Source organism: Varroa jacobsoni, unplaced genomic scaffold (genome assembly GCF_002532875.2).
Source record: "Varroa jacobsoni isolate VJ856 unplaced genomic scaffold, vjacob_1.0 scaffold_152, whole genome shotgun sequence".
NCBI lineage: Eukaryota > Metazoa > Arthropoda > Arachnida > Mesostigmata > Varroidae > Varroa > Varroa jacobsoni.
Window position 1 is genome coordinate 17351 of NW_019213054.1, and position 18689 is coordinate 36039.

At 41.2% G+C, this 18689-nt stretch overlaps 1 protein-coding gene and 1 long non-coding RNA gene across 3 annotated transcripts in view; one reads left to right on the forward strand and one right to left on the reverse strand.

Moving 5' to 3' along the window:
- Positions 1 to 652: 652 nt before the first annotated feature.
- Positions 653 to 5266, reverse strand: LOC111269799 (uncharacterized). Its single transcript, XR_002685940.2, has 3 exons — positions 5172 to 5266; positions 4398 to 4487; positions 653 to 3265 (listed from the first exon to the last, which is right to left on the reverse strand). It is a non-coding gene; the product is annotated as an uncharacterized LOC111269799 (long non-coding RNA).
- A 9424-nt stretch (positions 5267 to 14690) lies between these two features.
- The window catches only part of rdgC (retinal degeneration C), a 141037-nt gene continuing 137038 nt past the window's right edge, over positions 14691 to 18689 (forward strand). For both annotated transcript variants that reach the window (XM_022849612.2, XM_086972228.1), the window contains exon 1: positions 14691 to 16870. In XM_022849612.2, coding sequence (XP_022705347.1) covers positions 16783 to 16870 — 88 coding nt within the window. In that variant the 5' untranslated portion in view covers positions 14691 to 16782. The remainder of the gene's footprint in view (positions 16871 to 18689) is intronic.

Sequence of the window (18689 nt, forward strand, 5' to 3'; positions counted from 1 at the left end):
GGAAAGAAAACTGATCATTGAAATTCCCTTCTCTTAGTGGTGGTATATATTGAAGAAAACGAAAAGATGAGCATCTCTCACGGCCGAAACGCAGCCAAAACGGAAATGCTTGGGGGAACTATAGGTAGGTGGCTTTTTCAGGGTGGACTCAAATAATGCTCTCGTTCGATAAAAACTATTTTTCTTTCAATTTCATTTCATTCATCAAGCGATTTCACTTTCAATATATAGCTAAATAACGATATTGTATGCCCCAGCAGCACTCACTCTGAGAGAAACATTGTAATCAATGAGCCTGATAAGGTGCGAAAATGGTTAGGAGCCAACCTGCCAACCGTTATGCCACTCTGACTTGCTCCGGCTAGAGCGCTAGAGCTTTTACCTATGTCGGAAGAATATTTAACGGAAAACCGAGTTTCGATTAGTCCGAGATCCGAGAATGGAATGACCCTGATTTCTATATCAAAATATGCATAGCTATAGCTTTTGAGACCCTGAAAAATGGTATCTATAAAACTCAGGCAACTTTTCTTTTCATATCTAATGCGGTTCCAAGGTTATAATAATTAAAACCTTGAAGGCAAGTTATGAATTATGCTAATACGAATTGATAGCTTGTCAATGTAACTTAATATGATTAATAGGGTAGCACTTTATATTGTACCTTTAAAAGGTATATTAAGTTTATTTGCGAACCGAAAAACTTCAGCATCAACAGTTCCGTGGTACGCGTACATTGCTTTAACGAAGTAGAGCCTGATTGAAACGCGGTTCTTCGTATAAACCTTTTCCATCTATCTAGTTGAGTGTTAACAGCTGTCCTTAGGCAGATACAAATGTAATGATTCTTAAATCTAGAAAAGAATGATTTTGACATTCCGTGAATGAAAAGAGGCCATATAATAATATAGAAGTGTATGGCAGATCGTGTCGTAACGACTAATTACCGCTGATCGACAACTTCGGTTCTCATTTATGGGTAGCGTTTGTTTGCGGGGCTTTGATGTTTCTCCAGAACCCTCTAGTCTTCCAACTGTTAAGTATAATATTGTTGAGCTTATAGAAACCAGACTATGTCCCCCTGGAACTTGTAAAACTTTATTGTGAACCCCGGTCTAAGTTATTGCCACTATACAGATACACTAAATTAATAACACTGCATAATGAACTGTAAAAGATAGTACGTTCAGATATGTGTAACGATTGTCCTTTTTACTGATCGTTTTCATTAACTACATCTGTGATGTTATGGTCAAATAGAGATGCATGTTTGCGGCCAATGTTTGAATACGAGCACCATACGCGCACGCCATAACTTTACTAGTTTCATACCTCAAGTATCATTCTAAATAGCACCCTTCTACACATGCATTGTCTTTAACTACGGATCAATTAACCGACGTATAATATGGACTTCCTTCATATTTGGGTTTCTGAAATTACAGAGAAGATGCGATGAGCTAACTAACTACTCGTATTGATATATCTAAGTTTCTTTTTTACGACTTGAATAGCAAAGTGCTCAGACTAAACTGAAAACTACCTCAAAAACGTAAGAAACATCTCAGGGGGAAGTTACTATAAATATATCAATACATATAACATTTTTCAGTATTCAGCCAAGATATTTTTGTAATCGTTTTATATACAATAGTATATTTACGCTCGATCGTATCTTAGGATTGTAAATATTGTTATCTCTAAGCCCTCTGCGTCTCTGTTGCCCCCTGAACTCTGACAAACTAAAAGCCATATCCGAACTTTTCAATTGTGGATTTGTTCAGATACACAAGTGAACAGTTGAATTGCATGGATAACCTGTAAGCACGCTCCAAGGCGTTCAAGTTCGTAAACGAAATGCGTGACATGCGGCTGCTGCATAGGTATACGATTCACAATATTTTTTTTAAGAAAATAGAAAGAAGCCATGGATCACATAAGTGCTTTCGTGCAGAAGCCCTTCAGTCCACTTCACCTAGTACTGAGAAAATTTAACTTCCCTATACACATTACTAATTTGAGTGTTAATTCTTGTTTTTAGTACCGTATGTACCGTATATTATTGCGGAGTTTAGCAAATATCGCATAACGGCATATATTGAAATTGATTTAAGCCCCTTTTGACGGAAAGAATTTATATCCTATATATATATATATATAAGTATACATATCGATGTAACGATTCAGAACATTCCTTCAGAACATATCTATCAGAAACGTAGTGAAGACACCGTACTGTGCTTTATTGCCAACGACAACCACATGTTCGTCAGCGTTATTACTAGACTCTTCCAAATTTCATATGAATTATGACAAAAGCCGATTCTTGTAGCAACGAGAGCAACACGAAAAGCTTATCATGCGCGTAATATCTCTATTGCTTATATATGCACCTATAACTGCCGCACCAACGTCTCACCCGGTCTGAATCTATTTGGCAATCTCGATTCCTACCTCCTGAAAAGTAGACGAAAACATCCAAGATGGTAGTCCGTCATCAATAGTTTTTGATACGCCCACTGCTGTGGCCTCTGCTTCGAAGTTGGTGACAACGGCTTCCCCATTTCTTCAATAGGTCTCCCTGATGCCTCTGGTACGCCCACACAATGCTTTGCACTACCCACTGTCGAACTCGTCGTAAACGATGCACAGGGTTATGTGAACGGAGTATGGTGTTAGCCGGGGTTTATATACAGAGGCTAGTAGATTCGAATTAGGTAGATACTATATCTGAAAGATGATGCCCGCCTCACAACTGGTCATCGCTCAGAAACTGCCGACGGTAAGCTGTCATTTCTCACTTCATGGGCAGTATTCGGTCGATAGCCGATGTCCAGTGGCAATTAGGGGCCTCCCCGCTACGTCTCTTGGCGTTGTTTCCCTGTGCTGTCCTATGTCCAGAATCAAGATGACAGACCGACTATAGAAAGGTGTTCAATCCAAGGCAGTCGTGCAAGCGAACTATTTCGGTTAGCCCGCATCGATCGTCAAGCGCGGCAGTAACTTCGTTTAATGACGTATATACTGTCACAATGTACGTGCGCGCGTGTCGATGTATTAAAATATGTCTTCGCTGGTGAGTCTTTCTTCGAAGCTACTGAGAGGAATATCTCGGATGGTATCACGCCTCATGTTTCTGTCCTGCCTTTCTGCATGCAACTCACTTTGCGCTTCCTGTCAGCGGCGGAAAAAAGGGTGAAGTTGATCCAATGGTAGCTTAATTTGTCAGAGTAGCAATAGTAAAGCTGACGAAAGGCTAGCACAGCTGAAAGGGATTAAGTAACGAACGAAGAGAATGAGTGGACAGAGAGGCAAGGAGAACATGCTACTGTTGCTGACTCGTGAATACTCTGTCCATCATAGTTAGTCAGACGCTTAAAAAAAGAAGTTATGCAGTGGGTGAAAATGAAGTATACAGGTGTATGACATGTAGAAAAATTCATAGGATCCCTATATGGCAGTCAAGGCCCAGAATGGTTAAACCATAACTCGTTATCAATACCCACAATATTTAAATAAATAAATAAAAAAGCAACACTTTATCTGTAACTATATAATTAGACATAATATTAGATTGGTTGCTTGCAATTTTTTAATCTTTGTCATTTTTATGTTTTTTTTTTATTTAGCCGTTCGATTTGAAATTTGGCGCGTGCCCCTCAGTGTGTGTGTGCAAAAGCTGCACGTGCGACACTAATTACTTCACTGTTTTCTAGCAGGAAGTACGCAGATAGGGGGGTAAAAAGTATTTTAGAAACTGAATACTGATGTGGAGTACTTGACAATTGTCCTCGAAATCCTTGCTGTGATTCCTCAGAACTGCCGATTCTCGTTTGATTAACCGCAAACTACTGCCGGGCGGTCATAGAAGGTGGGGCTTTTTTGCATGTAAGTGCGCCCCAGCTAAGTCAAGATACGAGTTAGTCGCACCACTGTTACGAACAGCCTGCATACACTAGCAATTATATAAAAAGTAATAGAGTGGATTCCACGTGGCCTTAGTAGAGGTGTGATTATCACCTACTCGGCCATGTAAATATAATTATTTATGGTAGAAAAAAGTAATTCAAGTATATCACAGCATTGCTACCACGAATGAAAAAGGGGTTCTTTAAAACAACTATTAGTTTAAAAATCAGTAGAAGAAGTCCAGATGAGCCTTAGCTTTGACAAAATTCTGTCACATTTGAACGAAATACTTTTATACGAACCCCGGAAACATGTTAGATTAAAAAATTTCAACTGCAAGTTAGTTTTGCGCAGATAAAATTGGCAACATACCTCGAGAGGCCAAGGACTTGCCCGATGATACTTGATTTCATAACATTTTGTCAATCGTAACATTACCCTAACTTTAAATTGTTTACAATAACGTTGCTATAGTAATTTGAACTTACGCTGCTGCACAATTAAGAACACCTCGTTGATATTGCTGCTGCCCACGATGACGAAACTCGGTCCTTCATCAACGCACCTGAGGGGTTTACCTGAAATTAGTGATAAGATAAGGAAAAACAGAGGGCCTTGTCACCACTCCAAAGATGACTATCTTCCCTCGAACATAATGCTAATAAATGCTAGAAATGGTGATCGAATAAGGTTACGTGAGGTTATATAAATATATATTTGACTAGATAAATGTATGAATATTGTGCTCGTAAGGTTCGATACAGTTACATGGAGCGGTATGACACCTGTCAAGAATTAAGCGAGCTAGAGATATTTTTCCTAACTAACTAACAAAAATTAGAGAGACTAACAAAAATTTCATACATCCTACGATACCACTATATGTTCAGCAAAGCTTTCGGTCGTATCTATAATCGTTTCTGCATCGCAAAGAGAGGATCGCAGTTAGTAGATCGATCCGCCTTAACTGTACATTGACTGTGTAGCGGTGACGAGAATGCAGGACGCGTGAGAATGTCCGGCAGAATGATTCCATTATCCTTCGTTTTATACTATTCGAAAAGTAACGTGACCCAGTCTTTTGCCCGGAGAAGCGTGGTCACCGCCCAACGGAAGCAGCAATTGCACAGCGATCGAGCCACATCCGTTAGCATCTAGAAAGTTCGTTTCGTTGCCAATAGATATAGAAGAAAGTTGTTTCCCTGCTTCTAACTAACCCTATTAGAAATGCAAATCGGAAGGCAAAATACCCATTTACTTACGAGGGCCGCTTTTCTGATTCGGTTCAACGGCATTCTCCAGCAAACGCTTCCAGGTGTCTTATCGACTGCTTTCGCGCAGCAGGTCTACTGACTGCCAGGACTGTCATTAGGGCGGCTACAGGTTGTGGAATAGATAAAGCAACGCGTCTCCGCGAGCTATCTGAATGCGGATTGTCCCTGTTTATATTAAAGTTAAACTTCGAGCAGGCGGGTGTACATGTGGGCATGCATCAGAATAATGCGAAGTCTCTATGTGATACGTAGCGCTACTCGAAGGCGGAGACATAAGCATGAGTATCAAATCAGGAACAAAGCTGTTACGGAATCGGTAGCGAAATCCGAGCAATAAACGGTTGGGGAGGGCAAGTTAGAGAATATGCGCTCAGAGGTTGCTTTGCATACACAAACCAATTGACAAATTCACTGGCGCATGTTTTTCTATTTGTAAAGTTCCGTGTCTGTGCAAACAATCGCAGAAGCAGGCATCAATCAAAGTTGACGTTTTTGTGATTGCTATGCCATGGCGGCATTGGCAAAGGCATCCCTAAAGGATTACTAAAAGTGGTGAAATTTTAAGGATATATATATATATATATATATATATATATATAGATGACAAAACCTGTGAAGGCAAAGATTAAAACTTACTTTTTGCCTGATTTATTTTGTACAAGGAAAATAAATTTTAGAGTGGAGCTTAGTGAATAGGGACACGTTTTTGGACATATAGCTACATTGGTTTATGCAAGCGAGTCGCTTAATTATGCTCTAGGGTTGGCTAGCTCCGTTGCTAACCGAACTCCAAATCTCTGAGTGCCCTTCAAAGCCAATCAAAAAGCAAACTGAGTGTTGCGTTTTACTCTCTGACGCGTCGTTCTAAAGATTTTCCATCCCAACGCTGCCTTCCATTAATAGCTACTATGAACTAACGTACCGGCTCGACACATCGTCCTGAACGCGTACAGGTTCCTCCACCTTCTATTAATAGGCACACGGTAAAGCGACTCTGGCGCAAATCATTGTAAGCCATTTCCGTGGAAAAAGACGTCGCTGATAGAGGCGGCAGTGCGCTAGTTGGAAAAATATTAATGATAGCACCGAAATCAGGCAATCACGGGAATTGCTTCGAGATCATAAGGGCAGCTAATAAAAAAATTGCCTGACGCTGAAGTGTATAATGGTTTATCAATAATAACGTTTACTTTTCTACGGTATGGAAGCAGCGCTATCATACTTCGAAAGAATTGAGTTTATTACATTCAAGCAAGAGAGCTTGTGCTTGAAGTTCTCTAGATTTGAAACTTAATTGGCGGTCCAAACTTTCATCTTTCAAGCTGGCATTGATATGTTTTCCTGTTAGGTGCAAGGATACTGAGCTGTTTCCAATATACACAGTTTGCCAAATAGTACACTGGTATTAATGTAAAATAAAACATTTCCTTTGTTCAACCATATTGTACGGCTAGTTAATCATTCTAATTACGTTGTGAGGTTTGATGTTAAATTGCTATAATAAATTTATTTACTAATCAACCTTCTACAGGCCATGTCCAAGCGAATCTCTATGTAAGGCGCTTGGGATCTGTGTCCGCGGTTACTCTTGCTGCATATTGTCTCATGCCATCCCCTTTTAAACTGATCCTTTCGTTAACTTTTATCATAGGTCATCCACACGATTTAATCCACAAATTGTAATATTTATTAGTCGGATTTAAATATCGCATATATGTTTGGTTCGTATTTTATATCTAACTACAGTCGTTAATTTTGTATCGAATACCACACTAAAATATGGGCCCAGCCTTGTCGAAAATTATTTAAAGTAATTTTAAATAGATAAAATTAGGCAAATTAGTAGTGTTTATTTTGGCAGCAAAGCCTACTCTGTGCCGGTACTACTGTCTAAGGTGATGAAATATTGGCCTGTGAAGGACAGAACTAACGGCCTCCATCTACCAAACCCGTCGGCCCCTTCGATAAAGCACCTCAAATATTTTAAGTTTTATCTATGCAATTCCGAATATATATTATTATACTCTTAAATATTTTTAATGTGTACGGTAGGTTATATGGTGTTCTATCTTCTCACAGTACTTATTGCGTAACAAGAGTCATTGTCCAGCGCTCGTGCATGACCGAGATTTGCAATGCCCTACACGTGGAACGTGGCTCCGAAGCTCTCGTTGCCCAAAAAATAAGATGTCGACTATAAATTTTAATAAAAAAAAATTCAGATAAAGAAATATTTCAGTTCTAGAATCCGTTTGCTGTGTAATGCAACGCTTCAGACATGTGCGTGTAAAAACCTATTACGTACGGCTCGAAATTTAGGACAGATTTCGATAATCACAACCTATTATCTAGATATATGTATGGATTAGGATAATGTAAAATAATTATAATACGTTTTCTTATCTTGCATTATCGAATTGAGTAGGAATGCAAGGCTTTACTATGTTATGTTTAACAAAAATAGTCCGTACTTGCTTTGCCGCAATAGCTTTTAGACTTACATAAGATTCATTTTCCCACTGTGCTCTTCTTTACAAAGGTTTAGAGGAATACCTATGGTAAAATCCTTTAAAACTAGGATCCCAACTTAAAGATCCTTAAAAGACTATTTTACTTAGAAATCTCAATTTTAAGCCTTCAAATAAGACGTAGCATAAACAGGTATAGTGTAACGATGCTTAACAGAGACGAGAAAAACGGCAAAAGATAAAGAGCTCAACCTTCAGACGTACGGCAGACGATACTGGCTTAAACAATTCTTCTACAAAAAGTTTCGAAACTTTAAGAAGAACGTATCATTATATTGTATTTGTGATATTGCCATGAAAGCGTTGCACACGTAAGTTAATCAAGTTAAAGCGATCTGGATATTTTGTAAGTAGAGGTCTCGTCAGGATATTGCAACCAATGGTGATATCTTCAAATTGATACGCCTTTGGGGCTCGTACGTTTGAACAAAGTTTATTTGAATTGACAAGAAAAAAATTGAACTGCGGATGGTCATCGTATCATTGTTTAAATAAGGACAAGGCAAATTAAGCTGGGTTTGGTTTTAGTCCTTTCTATTCGTTCGTGAAGTTGGGACTCAGTTAAATGGGTCTGCAAGCTTGTGGCACGAAACGAATCAAATGCTTAGTGTCATTGTTATTGTTAGATTGAAGCGTTTCGTGATCGACCGATTTCATTCCTGGTTCGCTATTAACTTTCAGATTGAGGACAGTTGCTAGTGCATAACTGTAAAACACCTAGTCGAGAGACCTTAGCTAATAGAAATGCAGAGACTACCGGAGTTTTTAGTTTTCAGAAGTTAGTGAACCGATATAACCTCTAAGCCGGGAGATGCTGTCGCAAGCCCCGTAACTCCAAATCAAGTGGTATTACCCATCACACGAGGGTCTCCAGCATACCTTGGTAACGATAGTAAAACTGTTTTTGCTCCTGTGCCACGAACCATTCTATTACGGAAACAAAGCAAAGTTTCCGAACGTCTGATTACCATCAGGATGGCTACCCCAGGCCTATATTTGAAAAAATTTTCTAAGGACAGTAAGATGGATACAGACCAAAACCTAGAATTCAATAGAACAGCTGCGGCAGTTCCCCTAGCGTGCTACAGGACGACGTCACCGATTACATACCTGAAATGGGCAGTATGCTGTATCAGAAATCGGATTCCGATGCGCTTACGTCCATTATATGAGTTCAGTTCAGTCGAAACAAATGAAAACTTTTATTGCTAAGCGAGCATGTGTTTAGACCATAATCAAAAAACCGGAGCGTTTAAGGTTCGCCGTCATATAAACAAAATTATTTTGCCAGTCCGTGTATAACAGATCTGTTCTCTAGAGTCATCTATAGTGTTATTGTACAAGTTTCATGTAGGAATAGCTTGTCGCATCGCCAGTTAACATGGAAATTAATTTGAAACTAGTAATTACGTCTGCAGGTTTTGCTTGATCGCGTGCAAAATATATATTTTTGCAATATCTCATTAGACCAAGCGCTCCTTCGTAAAATCAAATTAAATATTAACTACTATGGGAAATACGAGAAAAGCTAAACATGGCTTTTGGGAGACCTCATTGAAGGTCCACGTTAAAGTATAATAGTAGTTCTCGTGTGGTACTCTCTCATTGATATACATTTTCAAATTGATAATCATTTAATAGCTATAGGTAGCGCCTAAATGTACTGATTATTTTTACTTTTATACGCCAAGGTTTATACAGATGTTATTCGTTTTATGTAGTCATTATGCATTGATGCTGAATTAGTGTTTACGTTAAAGATATAATAGGACGCGTTAAGATTGTTGCAATGTCGAAGGCTAATTCTGGGTAGGACTTACGCAACGCAGACGGTCAAAAATTGGCCTGTAACTTGCGAAGGCTAAATGGAAACGATGTCGTTCAACAGTATTCTTTCGTCGGGTTCTGTTACCATGCTGTGTAAGGCGAACACTTGTATCGAGAAGGGGCGAAAGTCCCAAGATAAGAGTTACGAAATCGAAACCTAGAAGGTATTCAGTAATGTTGTCTTTTGCTAACCTTATTTATATTAGGAAATAGACTTATCCTTAGTGTGAATTGTAAATAACCATAGCCCTCAGGGGTATGTAGAGAATATCGAAAGGATGCTTGTGCATTCAGCCTACTCCGACGCTTTCTGTCAACTCAAATCATATATTTGTATGTATATATATGTTTTTATAGATTCAACGACACTCTATAAAAACAATAATTGGTTTTTTTTAAATATCGTCGAACGTAAACGTGTGGGGCACCTCTGGCCCTACGTATTACCCCTTTCAACTAATCAATACTGTCATTCACTCTTGTCAGTTGTCTTCAACTAGTCCCTGCCAGCTGAATATCAACGCGCAGACGCAGAAATGGCGAACTGTATTCAGATAGGGGGCAGCATCATCGCCAGCTGGAAAACCCGCTCAGTTGTCTGGAACAAGTACGAATCTCCTATTAGCCATCTGTGTGGTGTGCATGCGCGATAAGCGGGCATGACTGCTCGTCAACAGCTGCGAGCAACCAAGGCAGATGATGGAGGCACATAGACTAGGAAGTTTTCGCCTACTTTCCATAGCGGTGGGTCGATAAAAGGTTAACGTTCCGCATTGATGGTAGCAGCGGGAGCGACAACATACGCAAAGGCTGCCAAAGTAAAAGCGAGACTGAGAGACATTCTGCATGATGGGAACTAGAATTGGAAAAGCATCCCATCGCGTCCGAGGCCTTCGAAAGCTGACTTGGGCTATTTGAGACTGTCTTACCTACTGGTTCTTGTTTCGCGTCATCATCAAGTGAGAGCTCACCCGTGCATTGATTGCTTCCCACTCGATATGCCTCATTCGCCATGCATCCCTCTTCTGGCTAGCCAAATCAAAAAGAAACTAATAAATAAACGGCCGAAGCGAGCACAGGTAATAGTCGCATGTCTTGCTTGAGCCACACATTATAACGGGGCATTCCGATTTTCATGTGAACACTGAATTAGCAGAACCTGGCGGTCGTACACAAGTTTCGTGGTGCGGTGCAACGATGCCAGTGGTGGAGAATAATTTAGTCTACTCTGTACCGTACAAATCATATGTTTTTTGCAATGCTACTATATCCGAAACGCGGTATCCGTAGTCGCTTAAAACAGTGCTACAACTGCTTGATGCAACAATCATGCTTTTGCCAGAGAAAATCGAAAAAAACTTGAAAAGAAACCACCGCAAATAGGCCCACATCTAACGATAGAGTACGGCCGTAAGTATGTTGTCGAACTGATCACTCCTTATTATAGTGTCGACTTGATGACAAGCTATAATATTGACATGACTACCGATCTTGTGTTACATAGATCTCCGAAATTGATTGTAATATAATTTTTAAGAAACCCGCATTTTTTAGGCAATTTTTAGGTTTCGCTTTATTATATATATATATATATATACTATACATTACTATCTAATATAGTAACATTATTTGTAAAGACTTACGCATTGAATTTAATTTACATTTTTCCGCTCTACAATATTAAATCACGCAATGAACTTTTCATCGAACTAACATCGCTTCGTTCCAAAACAATCATATTCAATAGACTTCACGTGAGTACTACGGTTGCGTTGTGGCTTGGAAAAATAACTGAATAGTCTCTTCATTAGTAATTACTTTTTATTTATAAGCTACTTTAATGAAGCAAAATGCTTTCGACCTTTCATCACGTAAATTTAACGGGCTTCGGAGTCTCTAGGCTCCTATCGAAATAATGTTTTACAGAAAAGTAAACAAGTTTCAATTAGTTTACTACTGAAAGGGCCTGAATCGAACCTATAAAACATTTTCTCACGGCTTTCATCACGCTCAACTGTTGTGTTTATGATCCTCAATTAAAATACTTTATTAATATGCATGTATATAATATTTTTCTCCCGGTATATAAAAATAACGTCCTAATATAAAATCTACATCTATTTGCCTACGACTAAAAGTCCCAAGTGCTTCGTGTTATGTATTATCGGCGGCACGATGCAACAAACACGCGATGGAAGAACGGCACGCGATGGAGAATGGGTGCCCCTATACCTATTTTCGCTTGAAAAAATACGCTATGAATTCGAAAAATCGTGCCGAATTGTTTGGCATAGCCGCAAGGAATAAATCAAGTTTCTGAAATAATGCTGCATGTTATATGAATAAAGTTATCTTACGATAAATGGTTATAATGGCTTACGTAATTACGATCCTTTGAAATAATGGTAGCTTCCTATTGCTCTGACGAGTGCTGCATTATTTTCTGTTGGCGTCAATGTCTACTATATACACACATATTTAATGTAAATTAGCGTATATTAACTCCGGGGCGATTCTTGATGCCCACAACAATAATGCCCTCGATGGCTGAACAAAAAAAAAGCGAAGCCCTACAGCAACATTGGCTTATTCACTCCGCCCAAAAAATCAACTATGGTATTTGAACAACGATTGATAATTCTTTATATTGTTAAGTAGTAGATGAGATACGGCGAGCCAGCAAAAAGAATGACAACATTTTATGTACAATAGGTTGACGGCTGGCGTCAAGCAGCAGCAGATATTCCAACGATGATTCCTGGTGCGCATCGTATCGAAGTCTCGAATCTTGCCATAGAATTTTTGTTATGTACTTATGACTACGATGCATATAGATTTGTCTAGAGACGTGTCGGGTTCTGTCTGACGGTTCATCTCGCCAAGATCGCCTAGGCCCTGGCACGTTCCAAAATTCGTTTGTATCACGTTAAAGCTGTTCTCAATGGCACCGTTTAGGGGAGAAAAAAAGGTAAGTCCGACTGGATAATCATTCCACGCAGTATCATTATACGAGAGATTGATCCAATCGGTTGCCGCGAGCCGTTGTTGAACTTTTCAGAAACTGTCGTTACCAGTACTAGATTCGAATAAATAGATCTTCTATCACTGATATGTTTCTTAGTTCACAACACCCCATTAATCACGCTGTCCCATTAACCTGCGGCATGGGCTGGAAGGAAAGTTTTCCTGGTTGCCTTTCTTCCTAGGACAACAATCATTTTGATCAATTTCTTTTTAGTAGAAACAGTCTAGAGAAAAAAAGAGCTATACAAAAGGTAGCAAGAAAATATATAGTATATATATATATATATATATATATATAACCAAGAAAACATGCTCTGTCGAAATTTAGGCATTTGCGACGGAACTGCATTGAATTCTGGGGCACTGTTGCTCACTGTTGGCTAGAATTTTAATCCTAAATATTTTTCTAAAAAAAAAACCAATTACATTATTTCGAGACCGATAACACTCCAGTGGTATCGTACGGTAGAAACTAAAATTCTTTTTCCATTATTTTATCAACACAGTTTTATATACCGAGATCTTCGTGCTGGTTTTATTTAATAAGAAATCCAATCTCTTACATCACTTTATTACAATAGTCTGCTCCTTCAAAAAAAGCTAACTCGTACTAACTGCTTGCTCAAACAAAGAAGCTTTAACCGCCTGTCTTTTTTGATAATGAAGGCCTTGGTCATCTCATCAGCCAAGATGCTATTTCTGATCTGCTAGGGTCTGTACGGGATGGTTTCGGAACTGCGTTTTTATATTATGTTAGCAGATCAATCAGGACGAGCGAAAAATGTGTCCTAAGTTGTGTCCTTCCTAAGGCTTCCGGTAGGAGTAGCTGAAGACAGAATATAGACAAGAGAATTCGATTACGTTTCGTTGTCTAATTAATTGTAGGCACAATCAACTACGTCACGGTAGAATGGCTAGGTGAAAAATCTACGGCCGGGTGCTCATCAATGAGCTTAGACTTTGCTACTTGTATGACAGTCGAATCCGATCAGTTGGTTCGTAAGCTACTTAAAGCTGACACTAAGCTTTTTGGAGCAATCCTTTTTCGAAAGGTTTTTTTGCCCCTACGTTTATTCGTGGTACTATCCAGCATTGCCTTATTGAATGGCAGTCCCCGTTTGCCTAAAGTTGTATACTCTGTCTAATTGACTAATTCATTAAGGGCCTATGATACAAGATAAAAGGTAACCACGGTCCTGGACCTTCAAATAGTTCGAGGTGCTTTCATGCAATACAGCAAAGCGACTAGTGGCACCTTTGCTGAATTCTAATAAAGGTATCATCGGTTGACCTCGAAGGAGTCTGAAGCCTCGGATATGCAATCGAAAATCCTCGATACTGTCATTGTTGCTTCTGTTTTCGTATGAAAAATATGCCTCGTCACCGCTGGTGTTCAAACTGATTTGTTGATATACCGTCGAACCGACTCGACAGACTGGGAATGGCGACCAGAGGGAACACGAAACTGGCCCGGAACTATAGTTCGCGAGATTCCGCGAATACTTTTCATAAGATGGGGCGGAAAGCTCAAGGGAAAACCGTGACGAATTTGTGAAAGGGGCGGCCAGGGTGGCGGGTTAAAGTTGGGAATCGAGGCAGTACGACTAGGTGGGTCGAAAACGCAGGGAACCAGCAGCTGGGAGCTCAGCGACCTCGAGTCTGTAAGAGCTTTATGTTTGTGTGTAGAAGCCGTCTCCGCTGGTGGTGATGTTAAGTCCCTTCCCAGTCGCTGGAGGGAGGGTAGCAGCTGAGTGCCACGCGGATAGTTGGTTGGCTATGGGCATGGCTGAGGTCGAGTATGGCTGCTGAATGTTTGTCGGTCTGTTGGCGTCACGGGAGGATCTAGAAACGGGAAGGGCTGGTCCGCTGCTACCATCAGCACCGCCGAACCCAGCAGTGCGAGAAAAAGCTGTCGGCCGGCCGACTGGCTGGATACCCTACCTCGACCAAATGCGTAAACCGCTGTCGATGCTGCTCCAGCAACGACTGACTGTGTTGGTGGAGGCCCAGGCGGCCTGGCCCTGCCGGTGCCGGTCCTGCTAACAGTGGCTTACCGTTTCTGCTGACGGCGCCACAACGCACGGGCACAGTCAGCACAGAACAGCACAGCTCGGAGGCGAGGCAGCTAGCTTGCGGGAGAGGGCAGCAGTGGGAATTGGTAACGAGCGGCGGCTGAGAAGGGAAAAGGGTGCCCGGCGCACGCACGCTACCCAAACAGGCGGGCAAGTAAGCGAACGAACAAGCAACTAAGCGCGGCGTTGCGCGGCTTCCACCTAACAGCGACGCTGGCGGTGGCGGCAAAGACGGAACGGCGCGTCAAATGCCGTCGACGTCATGCGACTGCTGCACCTGCGGCAGCAGCTGAGTAGCGCGACTAAAACATCTATGTGCAGCAAGTTGACTAGTAGTTATTTTCGCGCATGTGAAGAAGATTGGCGGCAGCGACGAGAACAAACGCAAGAGACCAGCGACAGTGACTCAAACGACGGTTGCCGCTATCAGCGATACGGATAGCGACGGCATGGGCACGGGTACAATTACTATCGATTGCCTAGGTCAAGTACAAAATAATTGACAGCATTATATGGCTAGAACTTCAATCATTACTTCTACAGCATTGATAAATGCTAATATTGAATTAATACGAGCTAGCCGCGCTGATATTGCCAGCTGTACGTTGGTATCAGTACAGCCGCCATGATTGTGACTGGCTTCGACCGCTACTGCGGCTACCGTTGAATAGCGTTGAACTTTGACCGCGAGCTTTTGTCATCTCTCCTGCACCTGCCACAAATGACAACACGGACGAAGTGACTGGCATGGACAAAAGGCAATCGTATATACGTTTGTAAATACAAAGAAGCAGAGTTACAAGTAAACAGAAAACGAAAAGGAAGAAAGACTAGTCAGACAATGGCTGATTGATAGTTAAGTCCTGCCCATCAGTGTTATATTGTACATCTGCGATCATCGTTGTGGCTTTTTTATGGTGATAGTGATGATCGCAATAACCGTTATCGGTCGGCCTAGCAATTTTACCTCAGCCGATAAGAACCCTGATAATTTTGGCGGACGGAGAAATCGATGACATTAACGAAGAAAGTTCGGTGGAAGTGAATGAATCAACAGCAGTGAAGAAGGGGAACGGCAGAAAGTAATCTATAATGGCACCCGTAGTACCGATGTCCACGCTACCACAACGCTTCAACATAGAATGAAAAAGTGGAAAGCGAATTTAAATTGCTTAGTGTCTCGCAAGCAAACAAAATAGGATTCGCGGTATGAGCAATGTCGACGATGTCTATCGCCGGTCGCCGTTGTTGCTGACAGGCAATTCAGTCAAGTTAATCTGATCCGAAAAGCACGAAGATAAAGAACAAAAGGAAAAAAATTAGAAGACTCTCTTACAGTCCTATGACTTTCAGCTCGGTATTTTCAAAATCATCGTAAAAACGTAGACAAAAAATAGTTCAGTTGCCCCCTTCGAATGCGGCTGTTGGGACACACACAGGCTAACTTTTAACTGGTGTTATTATGGATTACGCTTGTAATTCTGTCGTCTAGAAATACTGTTTGTTCAGCGATGCCAATACTCTTCGCAATCCAGCTATGTTAATTTGCTGCTAGCAACATATTACTCCGTGAAGAGAACGTGGCTTAAGTTCAAAGGCAGTTCTGATTTTTCGGTATGTAGAGTTGACCGTGTGTTAGGGACGTACCGGAATGCGTGAAAGCGCACGTGCAAGTTTAAAGCGTAGACCGAAACACGGGACGTGAGCTAAGGCATACGGTTACGTTTCCCACACGCCGATAAAGCTGTGTGTAACACATCAGAGGGTTGGCAGATCTGCGACTTCTAATTCCAGTACCGTTCTTCCGTTAGTGCCACATTAAAAAGATTCGACTCTGAGGTTGATTGTAGCAGAGAAGAAAACGAATTAAAGTGAAGTGAGTGCCGACTGTAAAACTTTGTTTCCGTATATTATGCGTCAACCTGCCGTCTTGGTTTTCCGATCGCTTCAGCTGAATAGTTCTGAGTTTGTTATTTGTTCACACGTTGATTTTATCATACTTCGAGACATCTTAATGTTATTTTATTGCGGTCGTACTGAAAACGAGGTATCGTGAACGAAGGCGACACGCTGACTAGCTGAAACAAGAGACAGAGTCAGGGTTTCTGGCCGGTGTTCAGTGTTCGAACGCTGCGCCCAGCTACTACAATGGGTTGTACGGGAACGAAACATTTCTTCATGAAGAAGGAGTGCAAGGCCCTGCAGAAGAAGGAGGTTATGGGCAGTGCAGAAAGAGGTAAGAACGAGTTGCAGTCATTGTTCGAGTATGTCAGAAACAAACGGAAAAGAAGAAATTCACTATGATGGTCATTTAGGTGTTTCGATACTTTCTCCTGTGGCCATCATTATTCTGTAAGCACTCGATTTTAACCCGTAAAGCACGACAATTTGCAGTTAATCGATTATACACCGTCGATTGGGTAGTACGTGCTTGAAACAATGAGAGAAACAGCACCTCACAGGAAGCCTACCGAGTTTTGGACTACAGTCTTTAGAATGGTATAAAATAACTGATCCGAGTAAACGATTTGGATCGAACGTACACCACGCAAATAGGGAGTGTACCATTGTTACAGTGTAATCGCTGCATGTTTGATTGCAAACAGCCATGTTTTTCAACTGGGCCATCCGAATTCAGATTGTATGGCTGTATGCAATCAGACAACCGATCTATTACCTCCCATCGATGATCTGTCATCTGTCGCCATTAACGACCATCACCCACCTGCTCCTTCGTTTGCTCATTCCTTTGTGCAAACGACCCATTTTTCCTGTATTGTACACTTGCGTTGTCCGGCTTCTGTTCTTCTTTTTCCGGCCCATACGCAAAAACCTCCGAAACAATAGACAAAAGAAAGTGGACATATAGGGCTTTTCGTACCTCAACAACTTACGACTTTTTATAGCGGCTGTTTACTTATTGTTAGGCGTCCTTCCCTCCCCCATTGATCCACTTCACAAGAGTTGAGCTTCTGGTCGCACGTGACAGCGTTGGCCAACTGTTCTGGCTATAGATTTTGGGCTGGTTTTACAAGGACCAAACCCAACCACGGCCGGAGTGCCAAGTCTAAATTTCCAGTGACATAACGTTGACTTAAGGAATTGCAAAGTACGCTCTTTGTTATGGTACGATGTCACCGGAATCCAGCTTAAATCTAGTGACGCATCTTCTCGGATGCGATTATAGCTATAAGATCCTGTGGGGTGGTTTCCATCATCGCTTTTGCTGCATTGTCCAGATGTTCATGGCGCGCTCATTGTGGCTGCCGTTGTTGACAGCGTACGCCGTTAATAAAAAGAAAAATATGTTCCGTCGAAAGGGCGGCGTTTTTGTAGCTTGCGAGAAGAAACGGTTGCCGGATCGTCAAAATATTGGGTGACTGGGTTGTCCGGACTGGCGAAAACGCTTGCCCACTAGCCTAAGGCAGAACAGGAAAAGGGGAAGCTGATGAAGAGAACGCTGCTGCTGTTGATAACAGCCGACTGGTGACTGCTGTTGTAATGTCAACAATTGGCTATCAATGCTGTTACAACAGTCATATGTTATAGCATGCTTTTGAAGCTGTTGTCTAAGGGCCAGCAGTCAAAGGCAGCTACACAGGATGGGTCTATACGTTGCGCCATTTCCAGGTAACTGCAACTCCCAGAATGCAGGTAACTGCAGCGAGCTGAATCTCTGATGGGAATCCGTAACTTCTATGGCTAGTCTCTTCCTTTTTCCATCTCATAATGTTAACACGTTACGAACATGGCAGAAAGGCTCCCGAAGCGATAAAGCTTCTTGCGGTGGACTGTAAGGTGAGGGGCTTCGTCATTGTTTTTTACAAATGCTGAACTGGCGCTTGTACAGGTTTATGCAGGCGATCTTATCTAGTGGCGATATTGGCAATATAAACGAAAGAAAAAGGAAAGTTTCAGCACTTCGACAAAAAATAAGAAACTGCATTTTTCACGTATATTTACGTTACAGTTACCTTTACAGTTCTAGCCGTTCAGCTATCTAGTTTGCGTTGTTCGAAATACTGTGACATCTTAAGCTATTACGGGGCAGATGC